Consider the following 27,837-nt stretch of genomic DNA (forward strand, 5'->3'; position numbering starts at 1 on the left):
CTGTAAGAACTGCTAGATCGAGGTACTTTGCAGATTTTATTGAGAAAAATTCTAGAGTTCTATTCACGACAATAAATTCTTTTATGAATCCCAGATTAGAGGTGGTTGGAGACCTGTCCTTTGATTTATGTGAATGCTGCTTAAATTCTTTCGTACATCGGATATCAGATGTACGAAATAACATTAGTCAGAGGTGACCGAACATCGAGGTAGCTGCCCCAAGGCTATGGAACAGTATTTGAGACAATCATTGAATCATTGAATGAATTTAAGAAGCATTTAAAAACATTTTTTTTTTTTACATTAGCTTTTGATCAGGTGCAAGTGTTGAGGTATTGTCACTGTAGCGATTCATCTGAGTTTTTCTTGAAAGGTGTGTGTTGATGTTTTAAATCCGTGGCAATTAATTCATGTAATTTTATGTGATTTCATTATACAGCACTGTGGTCAACTATGTTGTTTTTTATGTGCTTTATAAATAAAATTGGATGGGGATTGGGATATTTCCCGAATAACGATCAAAAGCAAAGCAGACTGCAAACTGTTCTCTTAAAAAAATATCACGAGGAGGAACTCCAGGGTCTTCCTACAATCAAAGTAAGTGCTGAGTCTTAAATAAAAGACTCACCACAAGGAGCTCTTCACTTACAGCAAACACCACAGGCTAGGCGAGAAAAAAAATCCACAGATGAAATGAAAGCAAAAAAAATGCATTTTACTTTAAAGTGGTAGTTTCCAGTGAATGAAATAGCACTCTTCTCCACTGCAGCCCTACCCCACCCAAGCTAACGGTTGTAGCTAGCTAACGCACTTTATTTAAAATCAATCAGCCTAGTTGCGCATGAGCACATGCATGCTTTACATAGTAACTATTTAAACCAAACAAAAGAGAAAATAAATTGTTCTGTGACATGTCTGATTAATTAATAGTAAGTAAGAGGCTCATTTCAGTATCAGTATCAGTACTGATATAAAAAAAAAAAACATGAACTCATGCTCAGTCTGAAACAAAAGGTGTCCATGCATCACTAGTTCACTAGTAACCCCCGAAGTGGGAAGTTGGAATTACATCATTGTTGGCCTCTAACCACACATGGGCGACTCCATGTCCATGTTGATGAGTGATGTATATCGTCCTCCTCAGAACAGTGAACTGTAGAGTCTGTGTTATAGATTTAAGAAGTGAACATGTCCGTATGCTGATTGATCTAAAGCTAATACGTGTACATACAGAAGAACTCGTTTAAAGCTAAGAAGTGCTACTGGGTTTATTGCTGATGCTGTGAGCAGCCATGTTGCTTTGATGTCAGTTGTTGGGATTGAGCAGACCATCCCGAGTTTCTGAGTAGGACGTCTGAGTCAAAGGAGCAGTTTCTTGGGTTTTTCCTAGTCAGGGAGTTAGAACGTCTAAGTTACGAGATTTAGTCGAATGCAGCATTATCTGCGCGTGATAGAGGACCTGGTGACGGACAGCTCCAGCATTGGGGAGATGGTCATTAGTAGGCGGATCAGCTCTGTTTTATCGAGGTTCAGTTTCAAATGATGGGATTTCATCCAGGAAGAAAATCAGAAAAGCAGTCTGGTTTCCCTGGAGAAAGAACGGGCTGATGGACGGCTTGGTGTAGGGATTCATCTCTTTTTGCACTTATCCCAAATGTTGTAACCTTTAGAGTGTGGAGAGACACAAGGACACAAGCACAAAAGAACCATTTCCCCTCAGGTGGAAGCAGCCCTGCGTGTGTGTGTGTGTGTGTGTGTTTATGAAAATCTGATGGAAGACAGACGTTAGCTTGCCTTGCTCCCAGCGGTGTTGTTTTGCCCTTTTTAAAAAGAACCAGCTCTGCATTTCAAATCTCAATCACTCGATCCTGTCTTTGACTTTCATCCACAAAGCAAACACACACCAGCACATTCAAATGCTCCACAACACAACACGCAAGATTACCACAACCAAATGACATACTGGACAGTTGATGATCAGAAACGAGTTCTAGAAGTTATACAATGTCACGCTGAACTGTCGGCTTAAATGAATCCATTAGCTAGAAAGCTAGTAGAACATTTCTACTGAGAATTCTGGTACTAGGCACAACACGTTCCTTACTACACTGATTTTAAACTATGAAGTTATGAATTGATTATTCTATGCTACTAATCACACAAAAAACCCTGTTGTGGATAATTCTGACTGAAAACTAGCCAAAACAGATTAGCATGATGATGTTAGCATTAAGTTAAAACATGTTCCAGCTATTTTATCATGACTAGACACCAGTTAGACAAAATAAAAGATCCTCCACTTTGTTTTTCTCAGTATTCCTACTACTAAGTTGAAAAGCAGGCTCATAAATCAATGTCGTTTTTATAAACTTGGCTTTTATCACCTCCATCACAGTGTTCACACGCATTCAGCTCCCTTCCTCCCATGACAGCTGATAAAAATAAAAAAAAAAAGCCAAGACCCTTGATCACTGTCAGTTGTGTCATTTTTAGATGGATGATAAAGATCGACCAAGGCTGTTACCGGGTGGCCTCTCCACAGCAACACTGTCAAATAAATCTGCACTGGGTTCGACAGCTGTTGCCCCCGATGATGGATCCCCATGACGATCCTGAGACAGACAGGTTGGACGGAACAAAGGGAGGTGACTGACAGACCAGTGTTTAACGGCTTAAAAAATAATCAGCTGTTTTTGTATTATAAAGACCATTCCACTGTGGACACATCTCAAATCACACACCTTATTCAATAAGTCAGCTACACATGTCTTGTACCATTACAAACTCAACCAGGGCATTCTGGGTAGGCTACGTAGGTTGCACTGCATTGTGGGAAATGGAATAATATAGAATACACTCTAGATGCAGTTTGTCAGTCTGTCTAACATTCACTATTGACACTTTTAGTTAATTCAATATTGTTTTTTTTATTATTTTATTTTATTTAATATTTTTCGCAATTTTTCTAATGTTAATAAACAGCTACTGTTCATTAAAATTCCTCAGGATCTCGACCTTTTCCATTCCCCACACCAGGCCTCTCTTATTATGTACTGTTTCAGGAATGAACGGTAACGTGAAAAGGTTTTTCAGTTCTAAGAATGTCATTTTGGACGAAAGTCCTGCATTCCATTTATTGGTTTCTTATTGAATATTATTCTGAATATTATTCCTTTTTCCTGCGCTTCACCTCAGGCTGTGGTGTGAATGTAAAAGTAATTAAAAGTGGCAAAGCAAAGTAATCTCATAACTTACCTTAATCCTTTTAATTGGAAGTAAAACATAAAGTGTCATATAAACGTAACGCTCTCTCTCTCTCTCTCTCTCTCACACACACACACACACATATATACACATACAGTACACACACATGGTTTTCTCAGACGCCTGGTTTTTTTTTTTTTTTATCGGGCTTGACTGACGGCAGGTAAAAATTGAATGTAGGCAGATGTGTGTTTATCAGACAGGCATGCAGGTCTGTGGTGAAAAAGTGTGACGTGTGCTTAGGGACTGGGACCTCAAGTTGTGGGAGCAAACGTTTTTTTTATGTTCCCGAGGGTGGAAGCGGCAGGACAGATATGACGCTTTGTCACAAAGAAAGGTACCATACAGTGTGATCATGAAGCACTGCCTGATGCAGTTACTGCTTTCCTTCATTCATATTTAGGGACTGTTTACACTGGTCAGGGTCACTAAGATGTCATTTTTAACTAATAGAATAGAACTGACTACATCAGAAAACATTGCAGGCCTGTGCAAACAGTGATAAGCGCAGTGGTGGTGGTGGGATTGGTCAAACTTTCTTTGGGAACAGAATTCATTTGAGTGTGGAAGGAATTGGGGAGAATTCTTTCTACAGCAGGTGGGATTGGTGGAAATGGTGAGAATTACTTCAGGGGTGGGTGGGATTAGTGGACTTTGTGAGAAGTACTTCAGGAGCAGATGTAATTGGTGAGAATTACTTCAGGAGTGGGTGGGATTGGTGAGAATTACTTCAGGAGTGGGTGGGATTGGTGAGAATTACTTCAGGAGTGGGTGGGATTGGTGGGATTGGTGAGAATTAATTCAGGAGTGGGTGGGATTGGTGGGATTGGAGAGAATTACATCAGGAGTGGGTGGGATTGGTGGGATTGGTGAGAATTACTTCAGGAGTAGGTGGGATTGGTGGAGTTTGTGAGAAGTACTTCAGGAGTAGGTGTGATTGGTGACAATTACATCAGGAATGGGTGGGATTGGTGGGTTTGGTCAGAATTCCTTTGTAATTGGGAAGGATTGGTCAAGATTGTCTGCTCGTTGCTTAGTTTATATCTTATGAGAAAAAGTTGCTTTGTTGCTAACTTAACTGTTAAACATGCTTTACAAATCAGATTCAATTGAACAGAAAAACCATATTAGATACATTTGTCTATGTTGATGTTTTCACTTGCTATAAAATAATTTTCTTGCAATACAACTTTGTCGACTTCCATTAAAATATACATATCTACTCAACTTACTCCAGAGCAGTTTGTTCAGTGATGATGTAGAGGAAATGTGTGCAAAAGATGAAGCAGTACCAAAAAAAAGTTCCCATTTCTGCAGAAATTTCCAAATTTGCATATCAAGCCACAGTGTGATGAGTGAGATTGCTAAACATGTTTATTCAAGGGTAAAAAATAAAATCTAGATAAATGCTGATAAATATTTCAGATATCAGAAGGGAAGTAAATAATTTTAGAAGCTAATAAAATTCCACAAGGGTGATGCAACACAAGTCAAATCAACACACAATCTCAGAGCGCCATCCCTTTTCCATACCCCACGATTTTAAATCCCGAAGGTATAATCGGCGTCTGAAAGTGTCAGTCTGTTCATTAAAAGCCAGGTTTAAATCCAAGATGACCTGAGGCAAGTTAATACCTCCTGCAGTAGAGGAATAAACACACACACACACACACACACACACACAGCATGCTTAATCCCCTATCCAGGAGAAACAGGTGTAAACTGCAGCATCTCTTCGCTTAGCGACTGTGATGAAGATGCACAGAGATGCTGGAGTAGGTGAAATTCAGTGCACTCTCAGGTGTTTCAAAGTTTATTAAAGAAACGGGAAGAAGGAGGCAATCAGGGAGCTTTACACATGAGGATCACTTACTGAGTCCATGCCTACATACAGTACATAATCAAGCTGAGGAAGTGCAGTACTAAGCAGTTCTGAATTGTATATTCACACACACACACACACACACACACACACACACACACACACACGCACACACGCACACACAGATACTGTATGCATACATTGGTATATGAACCTTTTAAATATTTAAATACTGAACCAATGGTAAGTGTGTAGTTCAGTGTGTAGTTCAGTGTGTATTTCAGTGTGTAGTTCAGTGTGTAGTTCACTGTGTTGTTCATGTGTATTTCAATGTGTAGTTCAGTGTGTCGTTCAGTGTGTTGCTCATGTGTATTTCAGTGGGTAGATCAGTGTGTAGTTCAGTGTGTCGTTCAGTGTGTAGTTCAGCGTGTAGGTCAGTGTGTCATTCAGCGTGTAGTTCAGTGTGTATTTCAGTGTGTAGTTCAGTGTGTAGTTCAGTGTGTAGTTCAGTGTGTAGTTCAGTGTGTAGTTCAGTGTGTATTTCAGTGTGTAGTTCAGTGTGTAGTTCAGTGTGTAGTTCAGTGTGTAGTTCAGTGTGTTGTTCACGTGTATTTCAGTGTGTAGTTCAGTGTGTTGTTCACGTGTATTTCAGTGTTTCATTCAGCGTGTAGTTCTGTGTGTATTTCAGTGTGTAGTTCAGTGTGTTGTTCACGTGTATTTCAGTGTGTAGTTCAGTGTGTAGTTCAGTGTGTAGTTCACGTGTATTTCAGTGTGTAGTTCAGTGTGTAGTTCAGTGTGTATTTCAGTGTGTATTTCAGTGTGTAGTTCAGTGTGTAGATCAGTGTGTATTTCAGTGTGTAGTTCAGTGTGTAGTTCAGGGTGTAGTTCAGGGTGTAGTTCAGGGTGTAGTTCAGGGTGTAGTTCAGTGTGTCGTTCAGCATGAAGTTCAGCGTGTAGTTCAGTGTGTGTAGTTCAGTGTGTAGTTCAGTGTGTAGTTCAGTGTGTGTAGTTCAGTGTGTAGTTCAGCGTGTAGTTCAGTGTGTGTAGTTCAGTGTGTACTTCAGTGTGTAGTTCAGTGTGTAGTTCAGTGTGTAGTTCAGTGTGTAGTTCAGTGTGTAGTTCAGTGTATAGTTCAGTGTGTCGTTCACGTGTATTTCAGTGTGTAGTTCAGTGTGTGTAGTTCAGTGTGTTGTTCACGTGTATTTCAGTGTATAGTTCAGTGTGTAGTTCAGTGTGTAGTTCAGTGTGTTGTTCACGTGTATTTCAGTGTATAGTTCAGTGTGTAGTTCAGTGTGTAGTTCAGTGTGTCGTTCACGTGTATTTCAGTGTGTAGTTCAGTGTGTAGTTCAGTGTGTTGTTCACGTGTATTTCAGTGTGTAGTTCAGTGTGTAGTTCAGTGTGTAGTTCAGTGTATAGTTCAGTGTGTCGTTCACGTGTATTTCAGTGTGTAGTTCAGTGTGTAGTTCAGTGTGTAGTTCAGTGTGTAGTTCAGTGTGTCGTTCACGTGTATTTCAGTGTGTAGTTCAGTGTGTAGTTCAGTGTGTTGTTCACGTGTATTTCAGTGTGTACTTCAGTGTGTAGTTCAGTGTGTAGTTCAGTGTATAGTTCAGTGTGTCGTTCACGTGTATTTCAGTGTGTAGTTCAGTGTATAGTTCAGTGTGTCGTTCACGTGTATTTCAGTGTGTAGTTCAGTGTGTAGTTCAGTGTGTTGTTCACGTGTATTTCAGTGTGTACTTCAGTGTGTAGTTCAGTGTGTAGTTCAGTGTATAGTTCAGTGTGTCGTTCACGTGTATTTCAGTGTGTAGTTCAGTGTGTCGTTCAGTGTGTAGTTCAGTGTGTGTAGTTCAGTGTGTAGTTCAGTGTGTGTAGTTCAGTGTGTAGTTCACGTGTAGTTCAGTGTGTTGTTCACGTGTATTTCAGTGTGTAGTTCAGTGTGTAGTTCAGTGTGTAGTTCAGTGTGTATTTCAGTGTGTAGTTCAGTGTGTAGATCAGTGTGTATTTCAGTGTGTATTTCAGTGTGTAGATCAGTGTGTAGTTCAGTGTGTATTTCAGTGTGTATTTCAGTGTGTCGTTCAGTGTGTCGTTCAGCGTGTTGTTCATGTGTAGTTCATGTGTATCACCTGCATTTATTTCACACCCCGAGGTTGCCAGATTTTTAAAAGTGGAAGCGTCCAAGACGGAGGTTTTCAGTAGTGTCTAGTTCAGGGGTGTCCAATCTTATCCGGAAAGGGCCGGTGTGGGTGCAGGTTTTCATTCCAACCTAGCAGGAGGTACACCTGATTCCACCTGTTTAATCATTTTTTCCTGGCTTTCAATAGATTTAGGTGTGGCTTGGAATGAAAACCTGCACAACCGGCCCTTTCCAGATAAGATTTCCCACCCCTGGTCTAGACCATCGGTAAGCATGGCTTCCACACACATTATTCAGCGGCACATAGAACAGCACTTGATCCAGCACATCCTGTTATTTTGCTATTTATTTTTTATATCTCAATAGCTCCTGGCTTGATCTGATATCACCGCATGAAAATTCAGATACACAAATAACTGAGACACGCCTCCGTTTTACACACTGTCTGATTTGCACAGTTTGAGTAATAACTCAACGCTGAGTACAGCCCTGTGTATTGAGTGTGTATTACATACCGTATGACAGAGGGATGTCCAGGTCTCCTTGCCACCCCAGATCATCCACGGAGTGTTGAGCTGCAAAAACACAACACACACCAGCTTTAACACGTTACACACCTTAACTGTAAACACCCACAAAAAACAATCCTCTACAGTCTTCTACAGAAGATATTGTTTTTGCAGATCCTTAATAATTGAATAGTAATTATAATATAAAGATTTCATTCATAATCGTGTAATCTCAGATCTTCCTACCTAAAAGTATACGTTAGTGGGTGGAGTCAGTGCTAATGAATTCATTTTGTCATTTGTTTAATTGGGATCTCTAATAAATCTAGCTCACATATATTAACTACATACACTATGGGTCTAATTTTAGACACATAGTCGAAGACTAATAGCTAATACATTTTAGTTCGCATGAATGAACTCAAAACGTTCTCCATTAAAGCAAGGATGCCACGTCAGCGCATCTTCCAAGTGGGAAAATAGAAAGAAAAAAAACAGAGCCGAGCCATTTATTAACCTCTAAATTCCTAATGTGAGATGGGAGAAGGGGCGGGGCTTCCAGGGGTGCCAGGTAATATCAGAGAAAACACCTACGCAACTGCCAGTCATTCCTGATTCACATATAGACTGGCTCATCCGATGTGTTTACTGGGGAGGAGGGAAAGCAGACTGCACATTGTGTCGTATTTTTTATTTTGAGAGATAACGCAATGTACTTCGATGAGCTCTTAACATCACTAAATGTGTAAAGGCTGGCAAATATGTCTTTAGCTGTTTAGTAATGGATGCAGCCTGACAAATATTGATCGGTAAGGTGTTCCAGAATATCTGGTGCATAAAAAGCTTATGGCTAGGAGCTGCAACTCCACCCTTCAATGTACTCTTAACCGATAACAGCTTTAGAAACTAGCTGGGTGGAAATGGGTCAGTGTGGAGGGTTGACTGTTCTGTTCATGCACATCACGGCTGTTCACGAATCACAGCTCAATTCCTCTCTTTCTGTCTCCATCTGTAAGGCTGCATGTGGATGATAATGTGCTGGTGTACAAGGACTGTGTGTGTATTCACTTCCTCTGTAGGAGCTCACAATGAGAACAATGTGTGTGTGAGGGAAAAAGAGAGAGAGAGAAAAGGAGAGAGAGAGAGAGAGAGCTCCACTGTGTACCCCTTTAACGCTGACAAACTGTTTCGCTCTGTTAATTAGCTCTAGGAAACATCATTATTGCACTGTCAACGTGCCACTCGGTTCATTATACACACACACACACACACACACACTTACAGAAAGGAGAAGACACTAATTCTGGGATGTGTGAGAGGCTTTATCGAGTTTTCTTTGGCTCTCTCATATTTATTCTCTCTCTCTCACACGCTCTCTCACTTTCATTTTCTGGGTGTTTTGGCCTCATACCTTTTGAATGAGGTGTGTGTTTTTTCCACTAAAGCTGAACACTGGAAAAACAAACCTTTTATTATGCCGCACAATGAAGCAGTCCTGAAAGAAAGTGAAAATCCTCCAGGTTCTCATCAACCATGTCTCGTTTCCGAGTTAGAAATCCTGACACTGAATTATACACATGTTCTGGATTTTAGGAGTGTTGGATTGAAGTGTGTGTTTATTATTTTATGATTTGTAGAGACAGAGAGAGAGAGAAAGGCACCTTTCAGCTGTCCTCTGCCGAGCGTGACAAACCCGGAGGAGATGAAGTTGTGCATGTCCTGAGCACTGCGGAAATTATCCTTCCCATGATGCCCTGAGGGGAAAATGACCACAAAAAAAAACAAAAAACACAGTTAGTTATGCATATAGAGGACAAACAGTGTACAAGATAAAATACACACGGGTTACAGAGAAGGAAAAAGAAAGGAACGAAGGAAGAAAAAAGAAAGAAAGAAGAAAGTAAGGAAATAAAAATGGTGGGAAGAAGAGGTACAGAAGGAGAGAGAAAAAAAGAAATAAATTAAAGATGTGATGTATAAAAAAGGAGAGAGGTAGGAAGCAGAAAGAAAGAAAGAAAGAAAGAAAGAAAGAAAGGGGAAAGGTAGAGGTAGCGCTATAAAAAAGAAGTAGAGGTAAAGAAAAAAATGTAAAAAAAAAAATTAATAAAAAAAATCTAATAATTAGATGAAAGGAAACAGAAGAGAGGTAGGAAGGAGAAATAGGAGCAGAAAGAAAGAAAGAAAGAAAGAAAGAAAGAAAGAAAGAAAGAAAGAAAGAAAAGATGAAATAAAGTGAAAAAAGTAGAGGTAGAGGAATAAGAAAAAAGAAAAAGAAATAAAGTGGTAATGTGATGAATGGGAAAAGAGAAAGAAAGAAAGAGAAAAGGTAGAAATAAAGCTAAAGAAAAATTAGATGAACGGAAACAGAAGAGAGGTAGGAAGGAGAAAGAGGAGTAGAAAGAAAGAATGAAAGAAAGAAAGAAGTAAGAAAGAAAGAAAGCTGTATATAATAATAAATGAGGGTGGGCCACTGTTGAGCCCTAAAGAACCCAAAAAAACTGTTTTCTCTCTTTTCCTCTGTGGTTGTTTAATCCTTTCACATCGATTAGTCTCTATTTTTAGTCTGAATCAGTGAATCAGTGAATCAGTGAATCAGTGGTAGTCTGATTTATTTGGTATGTTTAAGTGTTCAGCTCATACTGGACATAAATTTTTGAAAAACCCAATGCAGAAGAATGTGTCAGAGATACATGTAGGACTGAAAACATTCTCAAATCTACAAAACTGTTCTGGCATTTCTGTCCTTTGTGCAGTTTAGCAGCAAAATAAAAATAAATAAATAAATAAAACACAACAACCCACAGCATGTTTGATTCAGGTGAGTCGATTCAGAGTCGAATGAGTCACTCAGTAGAATTCACTCGGAAGTGAGAGCACCTCACTCGGATGCTCTCGGACCCAAGCGTGATTTCTGTGTTCCGACCTGACTAACGAACCGCACTGAGGAGGAGAACATGCCAGGGTTCTGTTCAGGGTTCTGTTCAGTGACACTGTGTATGTAAATGCACCTGAAACACACACTTTAATATTGTGGATAATCGCCAAAAAACCTCTGAACTGAACGGAGGAAAAAACCCTGTGTATTAATTTGTATAGTCCACACGTTTACCCTAAGATAATTCACTTTCACCCCACTGTTTCTCACCTTTATTTTGCTGACAGTCACTGAAAGGTCAGTGTGTGTGTGTGTGTGTGTGTGTGTGTGTGTGTGTGTGTGTGTGTGTGTGTGTGTGTGTGTGTGAGTGTGTGAAAATCCAGCCAGCTAAAAGGTGTAATGAGACAGGGCCCAAAAACTGACACACACATAAAGTATTCATGCTCTGTGGTGTGAGGCAGAGCTGTGGATCTTACACACACACACACACACACACACACACACACACACACACACACACACACACACAGAGAAAGAGACACACAGGGATATCAGCTAATGGAGCTCTCCGGACCGCACTCGTGACACTAAGGTCAATGAGAGACATCCAGCAAAGGGGACATTTTATGTGTGTGTCTGTGTGTGACTGTGTGTGTGTATGGGTGGGGGGGGGGGGGGGGTTACATTCTCAAGACCCAACCTTTCACTATACACCACAACATTCTCAAGACTCGACCATACACTACAACACTGTAACCTGACAGTTAGAGTTACATTTATATAGCGCTTTTCTACACACTCAAAGCACTTGACATGTAGTGGGGTGGATCTCACCATCCACCACCAGTGTGTAGCCTCCACCTGGATGATGCAACGGTAGCCATGCTGCACCAGAACTCCCACCACACACCGTCTATTAGTGGAGAGGAGAGTGATGTAGCCATTTCAGATGGAGATTATTAGGGGATGATAGAGAAGGGCCAGTGGGGGAATTTCGCCAGGACACCGGGGTTATACCTCTACTCTTTTACCATAAGTGTCCTGGGATTTTTAATGACCACAGAGAGTCAGGACCTCGGTTTAACGTCTCATCTGAAAGACTGACCTTACACTACAACATTCTCAAGACCTGACAGTGTACTAGGTTCAAAAGATATTATGGCGCTCTACATTCTCAAGACCTGACCGTAAGCTACGCTCTCATGACCGAAACATACACTACAATTCTCACAGTTCGACTGTATGCTACGTTCTCAAGTCCCAAACATACAGTACGACATTCCCAAGACCCAACCATGACCCAACCCAACTCTCAACACCCAACTGTTTGGTACATACTCAAGGCCTCTGACCACCATACTCTGTGTGTGTGTGTGTGTGTGTGTGTGTGTGTGTGTGTGTGTGTGTGTGTGTGTGTGTGTGTGTGTGTGTGTGTTTAAAGTGGGGCTGTGACACAGGACAGTAGAAATTGGGACATTGCAGCAGGACACTCAGCAGCCCTCTGCTTCCCTGAAGACAAAATCAGCTTCACACACACACACACACACACACACACACACACACACACACACACACACACACACACACACAGTATGAGTTTGTAAAACAGGACTAGCTACTGAGTTTGCAAAAGCAGAGCAAGAGAGAGGAACCCCTGCTACTATATCAAACACTAACATGACTTCTTCAAGCCATCCCAGCTCATGGATTAACAGACATGTGCTGCATTTACACTACATGCTTCAAGTGACCTGGTTCTGATTTTCTCCTCCCATGTGGCACAGATCGGATATGACCCATGAACGTGTGCGCAGGAAAAAAGCACACGAATTCCGATATTCTCAGATCCGTTTCAGGCCTCATCATACGTGGGAATAAATCTGATATGAATCAGAGAGGTGCGTTTGCGGTTTCTGTGAGGAGATTTGTTGATCAGTTATGGAAGGAGTCTCCAGTGTCAGCGCTTTGTAACTGTCAGAGCCTAACGTTAAGTTTTCCGGCATGTTCAGGAAAGAGAGGTTCATGCTTTCACAGTTTCTCGATAACATGAAAAGTTGTGATTTCTTCTGTCATTCTTTTAGAAATAATAATAATAATAATAATAATAATAATAATAATAATAATAATAAGGGTTAACCATTTGCTGAGCTGTAAGAAGAAGAAAATAAACTTTAACATACGCTGTTATAGGAAAGTAATCAACTCCACTCTCCTATAACATCACGCCCCAGTGTTTTATTCCTCACTTTTTAAAAGATCTTCCTCCATAGTTACGTAGCTAGTCTTTTAGCTACATAAGTAGTAATGGTGTGTTCCAGTCATGCCGGGAAGTTCGTATTTACGAGCTGAACGCACGTGAATGCCGCGTTACTAGTGGGAGACGCGGGACTTTCTTTGAGCCCAGAGTTTCCGAGTCAGGGGCGTGTCAGTGAGAAAACATGGCGGAATAGATGGATGGAACGTCTGTAGTTGACGGTAAATTTGTTGAGATTGAATGTTCACTTGCTTCAGCAGCTGATTTCAGTTATTATGTGTTCGGTATACGCAGCAGGTTTCTGTCAGGATTTTTTACATTTACAATAAAACAAGCTGATCGCCTGCACGAAATACGACTGCGCTGCACAATTACGATATCATATGTTAAACGATAAAGTTTACAGCGGCTTCACAGATTGATTATAAACATAAAAAAGCTAAACACACCCTGAGGTACATTCTTTGTTCTTCATTTTCTCAAAATAAAGTTTAAAAAAAACCTTGCTATTTATTTATTTATTTGGAGTTAATTAAGAGAAGGTGCACCGGCATCTCGCTCTAAGTGACTTAAACGCACATGACGTCGTAATGACGAACTTCCCAGGAGGACTTGTACGTACCATAAGCCGTGTAGCTAGTAAGTAAACATGCACACACACACACACACACACACACACACACACACACACACACACACTTGTCCATACCATGGTTGTTTTTGTTGTGTACAGGTGTGTAGTGGTTCTTGTTGCTGCGTATAGGTGTGCTGTCTTTCGGTGAACCATCAATAGTAGCCATGTTCTCCTGCTCATAATGTGAGGCAGGGACAGAACTCTGCTGCCTGAGGATGTCCGCTAGAGCCCTGAATGGAGAACAGAGAGAAATGAACAAACTGGACATATTTACTCAGGTTAAACAAATACTAAGAGATTCAGCTAACTCACAAAACCCCTCAATCTCTCTCTCTCTCTCTCTCTCTCTCTCTCTCTCACTCTCTCTCGTTCTCGCTCTCTCTCTCTCACTCTCTCAATCTCTCCCTCACTCTCTCTCATGCTCTTGTTCTTTCTCTCATTCTCGCTCTCTCTCTAGCTCTCTCTCTCTAGCTCTCTCACTCGTTCTCTCTCTCTATTACACACATACACACATATATATATATAGTGTATATTTATGTATGTATGTGAATATTCTATATACATATCCCTTCATTCATGCATACTATCTCTCTCTCTTTTTCTCTCTCTCTCTCCCCCTCTCTCACTCTCTCTCTCTCTCTCTCTCTCTCCCTATTGCACACACACACATATATATAGTGTATATTTATGTATGTATGTGTATATTCTATATACATATCCCTTCATTCATGGACACTATCTCTCTCTCTCTCTCTCTCTCTCTCTCTCTCTCTCTCTCTCTCTCCAGACAATCAAAGTGACTCAGGTTACAGGTTACATGCCCCCAGATACGGTTTTTACAAACACACTCCATTCATCAGCATTATTACATTAACACACTCTAACACAGTCTGTAAACGGGCTTAAACTTGGTTAACACGACATCGCACCTGCACATCACACTACAGTAACAGAGGCTCAGGGGACATACACACGCTCTCTCTCTCATACACACACACACATACACCATGCTCCCTTATGAAACACTTTTGGTGGCTTAGAAAAGATAAAAATGGAGGTGAAACTGGGTGACCTCATTTGGACACTTTTTTTTTCAGATCCAACTACATAGTGCTGAATATTAGCATGTAATCTGAACCCTGTGCTCATGCTCCTAAAACAGAGTTCACCAAACTCCACAGTAGTGGAGGTCACCGAGGAAAGAAACATAAAAAATAAAATAAAAACTGATCTCCTTGACTCACATCCGCTTGACTCGTGCTCTATATTGATTAAGATGCATCACTACAGTAGCTAACACAGAGACTGCAGTTCTGAGTGTTTAGCTCGTTGAAGTTTCTGTGAAATGACCTTCAAGTTACATAAAACAAGCTCTTTGTGCATGCAGCAATCAATGAGACTCAAAACTGGGCTTCAGTCCAAACTTCTGAACTCAGGAGCATCGCTCTCAGCATAAACTGAGGATTCTGTGTGCTACCTAGTACAGGTTTATGATTCTGACAAAAAATATCATATCGTAATTCTTGAAGACATTATGATACGTGATACGGTGCCATAACGACTGGTGAACAGTCGATTAGTCTGTGCAAGAGTTACTAATGAGTTCTTTAGAGGGTTACCAGATTTGAGCTTTCTGTCCTAGTAGGACAGGTGTTCTCACCCCAGGCACTAACAAAAGAGCCTTTCAAGACCTGAATATGCAGTTATCTTGGAGAATTTTGAGAATTGGAGAAGGTAATTCGACATAACTTTCTACATGCCTTTGCAAAGTTTTTACTGTACAAATTTCCAGCTGTGAGCTCCTACTGTAGCCCTCTGAGGCGAAAACTCCAGATGAGAGAGCATGACATGTGCATTGCCCAAGGAGGAGGCCATTTTGGCTGTGCAAGAGGAGCCTGAAATGGCGTCTTAAGTGTGTCAAAGTCAGAAAGAGAGGAAAGAGAGAGAGAGAGAGAGAGACTTTGGGACAATATATAAATAGTTTTCCCCTTGCAGGAGGAGGCCTTTTTTAACAGAAGTTCTGGTCCCATGTAAGCGACCTGGTTTTCCGTGGCCCAGTTGGCCGCAAGAGTGTGAGAGAAAGTGAAAAAGAGAGATTAAGAGAGAGAGAGAAGAGAGAGAGAGAAACTCCACTTTTCTGCATTTAGCTTCACACAGAGACAAGCTCTGTGGGACATAGATAATCACTGTAAGTCTTTTCCTGCCAGGTTGCATAAATGAAAAAGTATTATGTTTAAAAAAGTTATGTTTTTACTTAAACTTCCCTCAAGGCTGCAACCCTAAAGATCACAGTCAAAGTTATCTCTTGTGTCACTTCAGGACACCTACAGATACACAACCCCGCTCTGAGAAACTACCACTAGAGTTTAGTTACCAGGGCGTCAGGCAAACAAATGCCCCAAATACTTTTTGCCAGGGTTTATATATATATATATATATATATATACATATATATATAATATATATATATATATATATATATATATATATATATATATATATATATATATATATGAATGATGTTATTCTTGGGGGCTGAGAAATTATGAAGGACACAGGGAGGTGGTGGGTATAGACAGAGATGAAAATTTATGATACTCCTCATTGCAGAACCAAAAGTCTAAGGGGTGGAGTTGGACCTGATCCAACTCCTCCTTCAAGTCTAAGCCTAATCCGTAACCCACAAAGCAATAAGACTTACCCAGGATGAAACACACTGAGTTGTCTCCATTCTTTGCATTTGGTTAAACTTTGCCCAAGTAGGAGGCGCTCTATCTAGACTGACTTTTTGTTCCGCAGTGAGGGGTACTTGTAATTTATAGTAAGTTAACTCTGAAGACTTTGGAACTTCTCCAAACTTCGGTTATTTTATAAAGCAATTAAACAATGATCACTATCTAACAAGAACAAACACCAAAAGTATGCATCAAACGCCTATATAAAATTGTGTTTATTCATCAAGCATTAATATTAACATTAATAAAGACATATTGACCAGCAAACACCCACAGTGACCACCAAACAAAGAAATGCCACCAGTCACCACCAAACACCAAGAAACATCAACATTCACCACTAATCACCAAGAAACACCAACATTCACCACTAATCACCAAGAAACACCAAAATTCACCACTATTCACCAAGAAACACCAACATTCACCACTAATCACCAAGAAACACCAACATTGACCACTATTCACCGAGAAACACCAACATTCACCACTAATCACCAAGAAACACCAACAATCACCACTAATCACCAAGAAACATCAACATTCACCACTAATCACCAACATTCACCAATATTCACCAAGAAACACCAACATTCACCAACAAACTCCACGAAACATCAACATTCACCACCAATCACTGAAAATCACCATTATACACCTACCAAAAATAAAGAAAAATCAATCACAAACCCCAAAAGTCTGTTGCTGCCACTTGGTTTAACAACATAGAGAAAATCAATAATTGTAAGCCATTGGGTGTAAGAATGAACATAATAAAATGGATTGTTGTGTTTGTATAATAAACACACTGTGTTGTGTATTAGACAAAGCTCTAAAGACAGATAAGACAGGATGTAAACAGTCTTTTTATCATCCAAGTGTCATGGTCAATGTTAGGGGTCAAAGAACAAAGAGACATGATGATCCACAGTCCAAGATCTAAACAAAGACCACAACTGGAAAACTCTAGAAACAAGTGCAATAATATGGAGGACAGGTCTGGAACATGACACCTTTGGTGACAGACCACCCAGTATTTAGGTAAGCAAAAGTATTGGAACTGATAGTTTTAAGTAGGGCTGCACAATTAATCGAATATTGATCGCGATTACGATTTTGACTGCCCACGATTAAATGAAAAACTTACAGCCAATCACATAGAGCGACGCAGGGATGACGTCATTTTGTAGTGCCAAAACCCGAAACGGAATTAGCATTTTAGCCAGCTTCGCTTCGAGCTCAAGTGCTTTGTGCGAGGGGAAATCATGACACTAACATGATGTTAAACGGCACTACAGAGGTTGTCAGGGACATAAAACGTCATCATGCCGAACAAGAAAAAACTTTGCAGATAAACTCAGGGCTCTACAGTGCAGCCATTTCACTCACTTTGTGACTGAAAAGTACTTTGTGAGACTGTGAATAAATATTTATTCGCACCGGTTCGAGTGACCTGTTCGGAGTTGTATAATACAATCGGAATAAAAACTACAGGAAGTCCAAAATGCATCTACACCGCGCAACAGTTACTTTCACATTGCTTTTCATCTCCTCAGTCAACCGAACAAGTGTGGAAATACTGCAGAGAAGCCATTATGATGAAGAGTAACACTGAACATCATCTGCTTCTATCAACTCTCCGATCTCACAAACGCCATCTTTTATTGATCCCGCAAAATGACCTGAACTTTCACCTGCTCGTGTAGACATAGCGGCTTCGGGCGGAGTAAATTAAGAATAATGTTACAAGGTGGGTTTAACTCAAACTTCTTTATTAAATAATTCCTCACCAATCATAATCAAGAGTAGCAACTGTTCAGTCTGTAAACATACAGTACACTGCAGCTCTCCTTCACTAACTCTAATTCACTTCATTTAAACTCACAGCTGCCACATATCACTAGAAAAGTCAACTCCAGTGTCCATGTTTTGATTTAATCCCCCCAAAAAACACAATATTATCAGCAGACATGGACACTGTACTGGGGAACCGATCTAAAACTGATAAACCAAAAAAAATAAAACTACTAAAATGTAAAGACAGAAAATATGCCTAGTTACAAATAAATCATTTAATATAAAAACTACATATTATAATAACTTCATAAAATATAAATAAAATGAGAAATTAAATAATGTTTAATTACTATGGGTTGCATTTAATATCAATTTGACATTAAGCTTAGTTCGCTATTTCCTGAGAAGGCGATTAGCCTTTTTCCTAATATGGATCATACTTTTAATTAGGACTCTTTATTGTTTAAGATATTTTAAAATAAAGATTTTATGCTTGTTTATTTATCAATTAACCAACAGTATTTCTCATTGCTATTATTTTAACTCAATTACCAGTGACCATGAGCAGAGAGCTTACATTTAACTGTTTATGACAGACCTCCTGATTAAAGCTTACACAAAAAAAGATCGGTATCTGGATCGGTATCGGTCGTAAAAATACTGATCAGAGCGTCAGTAATGAACATCATTAAAACTAAAGCTCTTCGCATCTGACGGGTAAATGAACTCATCCAATGACATCCTATATGAGATTATTCAGATATATACACAATATACACAGAGAGGCTCAAGAACTGACTCCAGCCCAGAACCATGACAGTGGAAATGTCTAATAGTGTAGCTTTAAATATCTTTAAGAGGAGCAGACTTCAAACACTGAACACTGAGGTTTATTGTATTTGTTTACAAGGTGGAACAGGTTAACGGTTGTTTTTTACATCCAGTCTGTAAAATGAACTGAAAATATTAGATTTAGTTTATCAGAAGGTAAATTAATGTGTCATTGCTCACACTATGTTCCTAAATTCTGTCATAACTGACCAGCTCAAGTTTTCTCATGCCTACTTGTGGGTTGTATTGTGGCATGAGAGAACTTAATAAATGTGAAAGTGCAATAAAAAATGTTATCACTAAAATCAATGAATAATCGTGATAAATAATTGAGATCTCAATATTGATCAAAATAATCGGGATTAACATTTTGGCCATAATCCTGCAGCTCTAGTCTTAAAAAGGAATGAAAGTAAATAACACTTAATATTTGGTATCACTTGCTTGCAATAACTGCATCAAGCCCCCTGTGACCCACTGATATCATCAAACTTCTTCTTTCATGATGCTTTTCCAGGATTTTACCTGAGCTTCATTAGTTGTTGTTTGTTTTGCAGGGGTTCTCCCTTCAGTCTCCTCTTCAGGAGGTGAAATTCTCTCAACTGGGTTAAGGTCTGGTGATTGACTTGGCCATTCTAAAACCTTCAACTTTTTTCCCTGATGAAGTCCTTTGTTGAGTTGCCAGTGTGTTTTGAGTCATTGCTGCACGATAAGATAAGATAAGATTAGATTAGATAAGATGAACCTTTATTGATGAAGTTCCTCCCAATTAGATTTGATGCATTTCTCTGTAAATTGGCAGATTTACAGAGAAATGCATAAAGATAATGAGCGTGTACCAGAAGCAGCCATGCAAGCCCAAGCCATGACACTACCTCCCCTGTGCTTGACAGATGAATTTGTGTGTTTTGAATCATGAGCAGATACTTTCTTTCTCCACAATTTGGCCTTTCCATCACTTTGGCAGAGGTTCATCTCAATTAAAGAACTTTTGTGGATAATCTCGGTATTTCTTTACGAATTCCAATCTGGCTTTCTGATTCTTACTGCTGATGAGTGGTTTGCATCTTGTGGTATGAACTCAATATTTCTGCACTTGAAGTCTTCTTCGAATGGTGGATTGTGATACGTTCACCCCTGCCCTGTGGAGGTGTCACTCACTGTTGTTTTTGGGTTTTACTTCATGACTACACAATGTTTCTTTCATCAGCTGCTGTTGTTTTCCTTGGCTGACCTGCTCCATGTCTGGTTGCTCAGTACACCAGTGGTTTCTTTCTTTTTCAGGACATTCCAAATTGTTGTACTGGCTATGCCCAATGCTTGTGCAATGGCTCTGATAAATTTTCCCTTTCATCTCAACTTCAAAATGGCTCGCTTTTCTCCCATAGACGGCTCTCAGGTCTTCGTGTTGGTTTATCCTTTTTAACAACAAATGCAGTGTTCACAGGCGAAACCCAGGGCCCAAACCAAGAGTAACACATTCAGAGCTATTAACTGTCTAACCAATCAATTTAATAGGAAAGACCTGGGCAAGAAGAAACACCTCCCAGTCACGTGTTCCAATATATTTGATCACTTGAAATCACTTGAAAAATGGGTGGGTTCAAACAAAATTACCATGCTTCTAGTTGTTTAACACATCTAGATATAAATATCAGGAAATTAAAACTGAAATTCTGATCTGTCATCTTTCATTCATCTCAAACCCAAATGTCTTCAGTGCATAGCAAATAAAGTATCGTTTATAGTAAATACTACAAATAAATACAAATAAATGTTCCTAAGATAGAGAACAGCATACCGTTGTGTGGCTAACTAATAACAACATGCTAATTGGCTATTTTGTGGATTATATAAGGTTGACTCATTTAACATTTAGCTGAGAGTTTCCCAAACATTTTGGCTAAAAGAAACTCAAATTGACACTATAAATTTTCTGTGACCCCCAAACTCTTGACCACACTGCATTATTTAAATTCTGGATTTATAATTTAGGACATCATACATTTAATTTGTGATGTTTTCTCGACTTGTTGTTCCACTGAGTCAGACTGATTTGTTGTTGTGGAACTAGTGAAGTTAAATGGACAGAGGATAGCAAGGATAGTGAAAAAGACTAAAATAGAACATACACTCTTTATTTTGAATATGGATTGTTTTCTTTCAGAATAGTAGCATACCCTATAACATTTTAAAATAGTAACAATCAAAATCCATATTCATAGACCAACATTCATAATATCGATTTGTAAAATAAAAGAATAGCGCTCCGCAGGTCCATTTTTGTTTCCCTGACATACAAACAGTGGACCCCGAGATCCATTTATATACCTTAAATCAATTTTAAATGTATTCTACATTCACTTTACCTAATGGCAGGAACAAAAAACGCTCCCTTGGGGAAACCACAACGGCGAGCATAAAAGCTGTCATTTAAGCAGTTTTGGTTGATCAATAAACGTAACAGGCTGAAAGTGATTTAAAGGCATTTAGCAAAGTAACTTGTTTTTTCTTCAGGATGAACAATTTTGCACATAGTGGTGATTATGGTTAGACATTTGCTGGTTTTAAAGTCAAATGATCTTACCTCACCTCCATCAAGGGTTTATTATTTCTTATTTCTGAGACATTTTACAGCCTTCATTTGGTTACATTACTCAAACTCTTGGCATCATGCATGATTCATGCTGAGAGTGGAGATGGAAAGACAAAGTCTGACGATGGGGTTTTGAGCGATTATTCACTGTTAGTGCTTAGTCATAAGAACGGGACATTGGAAAGTGTTTTATTTGCTACTCAGGAGAAAAGAAAAAAAAAGTCTATGGTTGTGTCATAAACTTGCATAATCATGCAAAGTTATCGTGGTGTACAAATGCAACAATCAAAAGTCTCGGAACGTAGTTTAGCTAAAGCAGCGCTTCCTGAACTAGGGGCCGTGACCCCATGTTTACAGTGGGGTCGTTTGGGAAAGTCACAGTTTCATCTTTTGTTCCTGAAATTCAGAATATAAAATGAAACAGTTGTCCCCAGTTAATCATTTTAATAAATAAATAAAACAAATGAAATAAAGTTGACATCATTTGTCGACCAACAGCAGGCTCATGCCCTTCCTGCGTTCATTCGAGAGATGTAGGCGATCAATAGAGAAATGTGAGAGCAACCCTGCTGATGTGACACACTATAATGCACTCAGTCATTTCACACCAGTCGCCCACTTCATTACAAAAGACGGTAAACACAAGACTGGCATTTGGCAAATGCCAACCAATAATAAAGGGAGAGCCAGAGTCGAGTGAGCCTGGATTTGCATGGTGTTTGTTTATGAAGTTGAAGGACAGATGAGAGCAGTTTTAGGTAAACTTTAAATTTGGTCTAAGAAAACAGACCAGTAATTGAAATTGTGAGAAATAAAAAAAAGAAATAGAAAAGTATAAATACTGAGTTTATCTGAGTGTACAAGTCAGGAATATAGAGACGTGACAAAGCTTTCTTGAACGGTAAGGTTTTGTATAAATTAGGATGCCATGTAGTCATCTGGCTGCTTAGACACACCTGATATGGCCTCCATTTGTCCTACTGAAGAATATGTCTCTCTGTCGCATTCGGACACACCCATTTTTCACATTCAGACACACCCATCTGTCCAACTCAGACACACCTATCTGTCCAATTCATACACTCCTATCTGTCCAACTCAGACACATGCGTCTGTCACACTCTGACACGCCCATCTGTCACACTCAGACACGCCCATCTGTCACATTCAGACACGCCCATCTGTCACACTCAGACACGCCCATGTGTCATACTCAGACACACCCACCATTTATCTCACTCAAAGCTACAGCTCTGTCCAACTCAAAGGTACACCCATCATTTGTTTCACTAACCCATCTAGCTATCTGTGCTACATAAAGACATACTTGGTCCAACCCAAAGACCTGCCCAAATTTCTAGTTTAATGACATCACTCTCAAAGACACACGCACTATTCACCCCACTCTGACAAATCTCTCTGTCCCACTCATGGCCATCTTTCTAACTAAAAGACAAGCCTGCCTATCCGTCCCCTCTCATGGACAAACCCATATTTCTAAATCAAAGACACATCCTCTAATCTGTCTCAAGACACACCCATCTTTCTGACTAAAAGACAGGCCCACCTATCTGTCCCTCTCAAAGACAACCATATGTCTTACTTTCACTCTCCATGATTTACAAAAAAAAAAATCTGAACAGAAAGACCTGTTATCAGAGTATGCATGAGAACAGGTTTTTTTGGGGTGTGTGTGTGTGTCTTTGTGTGTGTGTGTGTGTGTGTGTGTGTGTGTGTGTGTGTGTGTGTGTGTGTGTGTGTGTGTGTCTGCAGGAGTTGAGAACTGATCAATAAGATGCTGCCATCCTTCTGTCTCAAGGTCACAAGTAGATTTAAGCTATTTCCTAATTTCTCATCCTTTTACGCTTTACTCAGTCTATATATCTATCTCAATTTCTCTCTTCTTCTTGGCATTATATTTTTTTTATATCTTGGTAGCAGTGAAGGCAGGTGGTTATTAAAATAACTGTCTTATATATACACACACACACACACACACACACATTACACATTTAACATGAACAATAGGTTTATATATTAACGTGCTCGTTCTAACACATTATCAGTCGTACACTCTCAGGGACTTGTATGATGGAAAACCACATAAGACTAATAATAAACACAGCCACAGTCAATCAATGTTACTGTACTAAGACAGATAAAAGGAGCTTTTTTTTTTTACTCCCTGACTTTGGAATTAAAATCTTGAGCATTGGTCTGTCCTCTTGTTTTCATTTCTTATCAGTAGGACCAGTGTCTGCCATTTCTAGCCGAAGAAGGAAGTGTAGCATCTTCTATTCTATCGATCTGTCTGTCCCTCAGTGTCTGTCCTTAGAAATAAGAACTGTTAGCATTAGCAAGTCAAGGGAACTATCCTTGTGCTATAATCTGTGCTATAAGATGAACTGTAAAGTTCGGAGTACATTGTGAGAATGCAGATTTAATTCTTCTGAACATTTTAGATGACTCAATAACTTCATAGACAAAATTAATTAAAAAAACTTTCATCTTTAATTAATCGAGTCAAAAACTTATTTGAAAATGCAAGCAATAACTATTTAATTAACTCTTTTCCCTGCGTCTTCCTCCAACTGTGGTAGTTTTCTTTGCCCTCTCTGGCAGGTGTGTGGAAACGAAGAGGCTCTATCAATATTTAAACAAAGACACGCTCGTCTGGCTGAGGAGAAGCGGCGCAGGTCATCAAAGTGGGACCAGGACAATGTTACAGGACACAAAGTCACGATTATTTCATCATCACAAGACGTGAGACGAATCTCACCACCTCTGATGTAAGATTCAGAGAGGAGTTAAAATAACTCGGAGTCCGGGGTAGAGAGTTTTACTGCTTCAGTGGAATATACTGCTGAAAATCTGATCTTTATATCGTCACACAGCTACATACATGCACACAGAGTCCGTTCTGCTATAGACTACACAGTGCTACTGTACTTACACTTTAATAAACAACAGCTAACTGCACATGATGCTGAGTAAAGTGTGGAAAGGAATGGAAAGGAAAGGAAAGGAAAGGAAAGGAAAGGAAAGGAAAGGAAAGGAAAGAAAAGGAAAGAAAGGAAAGGAAAGGAATGGAAGGGAAAGGAAAGGAATGTAAAGGAAAAGAAAGGAAAGGAAAGGAATGGAATGGAAAGGAAAAGAAAGGAAAGGAAAGGAATGGAATGGAAAGGAAAAGAAAGGAAAGGAAAGGAAAGGAAAGGAAAGGAAAGGAAAGGAAAGGAAAGGAAAGGAAAGGAAGGGAAGGGAAGGAAAGTAAAGCAAAGGAAAGGAAAGGAATGGAAGGGAACGGAAAGGAAAGGAAAGGAATGGAAAGGAAAGGCAAGGAAAGGAATGGAAGGGAACGGAAAGGAAAGAAAAGAAAAGGAATGGGAGGGAAGTGAAAGGAAAGAAATGGAAAGGAAGTGAAAGGAAGTGAAAGTAAAGGAAATTAAATGTACAGGTTACAATATGAGAAGTTAAGTAAAGACTTTAGAAAAAAACAGAAAAGAGCACTAAGCAGGAAAAGAGAAAAGACAAAAGGAAAGAAAAGAAGAGTGGAGGAGGAAGAGAAAGGCGAGACCTTGGCATTGCACTGATTGAGTTTACTAATGCATCTCTGCCTAAACATGCCTATATCTCATTCCCATTAAGTATGCATGGAACGTCCCAGAGGAGAGAACGTCTCCCACAGCCGTGTCTTACAAATGAGATCATCTCAGCACTCACACATATATACACTTACACACACACACACACACACACACACACACACACACACACACACACACACACACACTCAAATACACTAGAAGTGAAGCAACAGCTTTGGCACTTGGCCAGCAACAAGCAACGAATAAACAGCAGGATACAAATGGATAAATCTCTATTTACTTCTGGCACGTTCCGGCTGTTTCTGTGATTGGTTAGCATTACTCTCATCAGTCCCTCCAAGACTGAGCGATTTTACGATCACAGAAATTAACGCAAAATCAAGCAAACATTGCAATACTCGGAGGAGCTTGGAATTTTTCCACATTACCGCAGATTTGGGCCGAGACACATCATGTGACATCGTGATCAATGCGCATTCAGCCGGCCCCCTCTTCGAGTCAAGTGCGTTGAACACGGCTACAGCTAAAAGGTCTAATTTACCAACAAACATCACTGCAATACTATTTCTTGCAATTATTGCAAAGTACAAAACAGGAAGTCCATCCTTCCCAGCCGCCGATTGGGGCAGTCATGCTTTCTTCAAACTCACTGATCCAAACCTTCTGTGTGCCAGAAATATCAGGTACATGCTGGAAAATGCAGACAGGCCCGAGTCCCGACATTCATAGCTTCACTACCCAATTGCAAGCATCTCTTACATAATGTATAGAGGATTTGGCACTCAGCACGTTCACCCTCTGGGACTGGTAGGTGTTGTGTGACAGAGGACAATCAGATAATGGGCTAGAATTTGGGGGAGATTTGGAACACTGTATAAAATTCAACAGCATTTGGAGTGGAAACGCAATCTATTTGGCACCACTGTGCTTCCAGTTCTCCAGATGGTTTCAGGACAAAACCTCAACACCACTCGAAGCCCAGCAGGCTATACATTATTCTCAGATTATTTTTTGTGTTGTGGTGTCGGGTGGAGAAAGAGCTCCTTCTAGCTAATGGAAAAATAAACCCAAGATGGACAGACAGCACTGCGTGATCCACATCTCTGAATCGCAACACCATCTTTATATAATCACACATCATACAGGATCTTTCATTCTGTTTATTCTGGACAAGCTTTAAAAAGGTTCTTCAAATGTTCTTTGGGTTGTTAAGGCCCTTAGCTTCCTGGATAAATTTAACCTGGAAAGAGAAAGATGAGTAGAAGCATTGAGGTTTCCCCAAGTTCATGTCCAAAAATCAAGAAAGGAAAGGTAAGGAAAGAGGGAAAGGGAGTAGGAAAGGAAAAGAAAGGAAAGGAAAGAGTGGAGGAAAGAAAGGAAAGGAAAGCACAGGAAAGGGAGAAAGAGAGGAAGAAAGGAAAGGAAAACAGAGAAAGGGAGAAGGAAAGGAAAGGGAAAGAGAGAAAGGGAGGAGGAAAGGAAATGGAAGGAAAGAGAGAAAGATAGAAGACAAGGAAATGAAAGGAAAGGGAAGATGAAGGAAAGGAAATGAAATGAAAGGAAAAAGAGAAAGGTAGGAGGAAAGGAAAGGGACGGGAAGATGGAGGAAAGGAAAGGGACGGGAAGATGGAGGAAAGGAAAGGAAAGAGAGAAAGGTAGGAGGCAAAGAAAGAAAAGGGGAAAGGGAGAAGGAATGGAAAGGGAAGGAAATGAATGGAAAGGGAAGGAAAGAGAGAAAGGGAGAAGGAAAGGAAAGGAAAAAGGAAGGAAAGAGAGAAAGGCAGAAGGAAAGGAAAAGAAAGGAAAGGGAAGGGAAGGGAAGATGAAGGAAAGGAAAGAAAAGTGAAGAGAGAAAGGGAGAAGGAAAGGAAAGAAAAGAAAAGGAAAGAGAGAAAGGTATGACGAAAAGAAAGAAAAGGGGAAAGAGAGAAGGAAAGAAGGGAAAGAGAGAAAGGGAGGAGGAAAGGAAAGGGAAGGGGAAAGTGAGAAGGAAAGGCAGGGAAAGAGAGAAAGGGAGGAGGAAAGGAAAGGAAAGAGTTAGAGAGAGTTAGGGCAAAAGGAAATGAACAATCATCCTCAGAAATCCTGTTTCTATTACAGAACTGATGTTGAGGTAATTTTCAACCCGAGTAAGAAGATGAAAGAAGAGTGCACTCTTATTTCCACTCTCGCTCGTCATTAGGAGCAGCACTGCTCGTCAGAAGAGCTCCATTTCCATCAGGATTGTTTATAATGAGGTGAAAAGATGATGATACTGGGCATTTGTATATAAATCTTACAGTTGTGTAAGTATAAAAAGTAAACAGATGGTCTGGGACAGGAGGCTGAATCATCACATCCACGTCCACTTTCAGAAAAGAGACTTCATTTCCTACACACTTTTCTCTTATCACTATTTCAACACATCTTGTGTTCAATTATCCAATAAATGTGTTACAAAAAGAAAAATATTTCACGAGTGACCAACACAACATCCATCCATTTTCTGTACCGCTTATCCTTCAGGGTCGAGAGGAACCTGGAGTCTATCCCAGGGAGCATGGGGCATAGGGCAGGGTACACCCTGGACAGAGTGCCAGTCCATTGCAGGGCACAATCATATACACACTCACACACCCATTCATACACTACGGACACTTTAGACACGCCAATCAGCCTACCATGCATGTGTTTGGACTGGGGGAGGAAACCGGAGTTCATCACTATTTAGCGTTAAAGCTGCTGAAAACGCCTGGCCGAGTTTGTGATATTTAGGCAAGGAGCTCTGGAAAATGTATTCATTGG

The 27,837-nt window shown here is 39.9% G+C and overlaps 1 protein-coding gene across 2 annotated transcripts in view; it reads right to left on the reverse strand.

Moving 5' to 3' along the window:
• Positions 1–27,837, reverse strand: part of LOC108272988 (protein shisa-6) — a 93,540-nt gene that overhangs the window by 58,447 nt on the left and 7,256 nt on the right. For both annotated transcript variants that reach the window (XM_017481904.3, XM_017481903.3), the window contains exons 2-4: positions 13,565–13,719; positions 9,388–9,480; positions 7,733–7,792 (exon numbers count right to left, since the gene is read on the reverse strand). In XM_017481904.3, the coding sequence (XP_017337393.1) occupies positions 7,733–7,792; positions 9,388–9,480; positions 13,565–13,719 (308 nt within the window). The remainder of the gene's footprint in view (positions 1–7,732; positions 7,793–9,387; positions 9,481–13,564; positions 13,720–27,837) is intronic.

This window comes from Ictalurus punctatus, chromosome 12 (genome assembly GCF_001660625.3).
Source record: "Ictalurus punctatus breed USDA103 chromosome 12, Coco_2.0, whole genome shotgun sequence".
Taxonomy (NCBI): domain Eukaryota; kingdom Metazoa; phylum Chordata; class Actinopteri; order Siluriformes; family Ictaluridae; genus Ictalurus; species Ictalurus punctatus.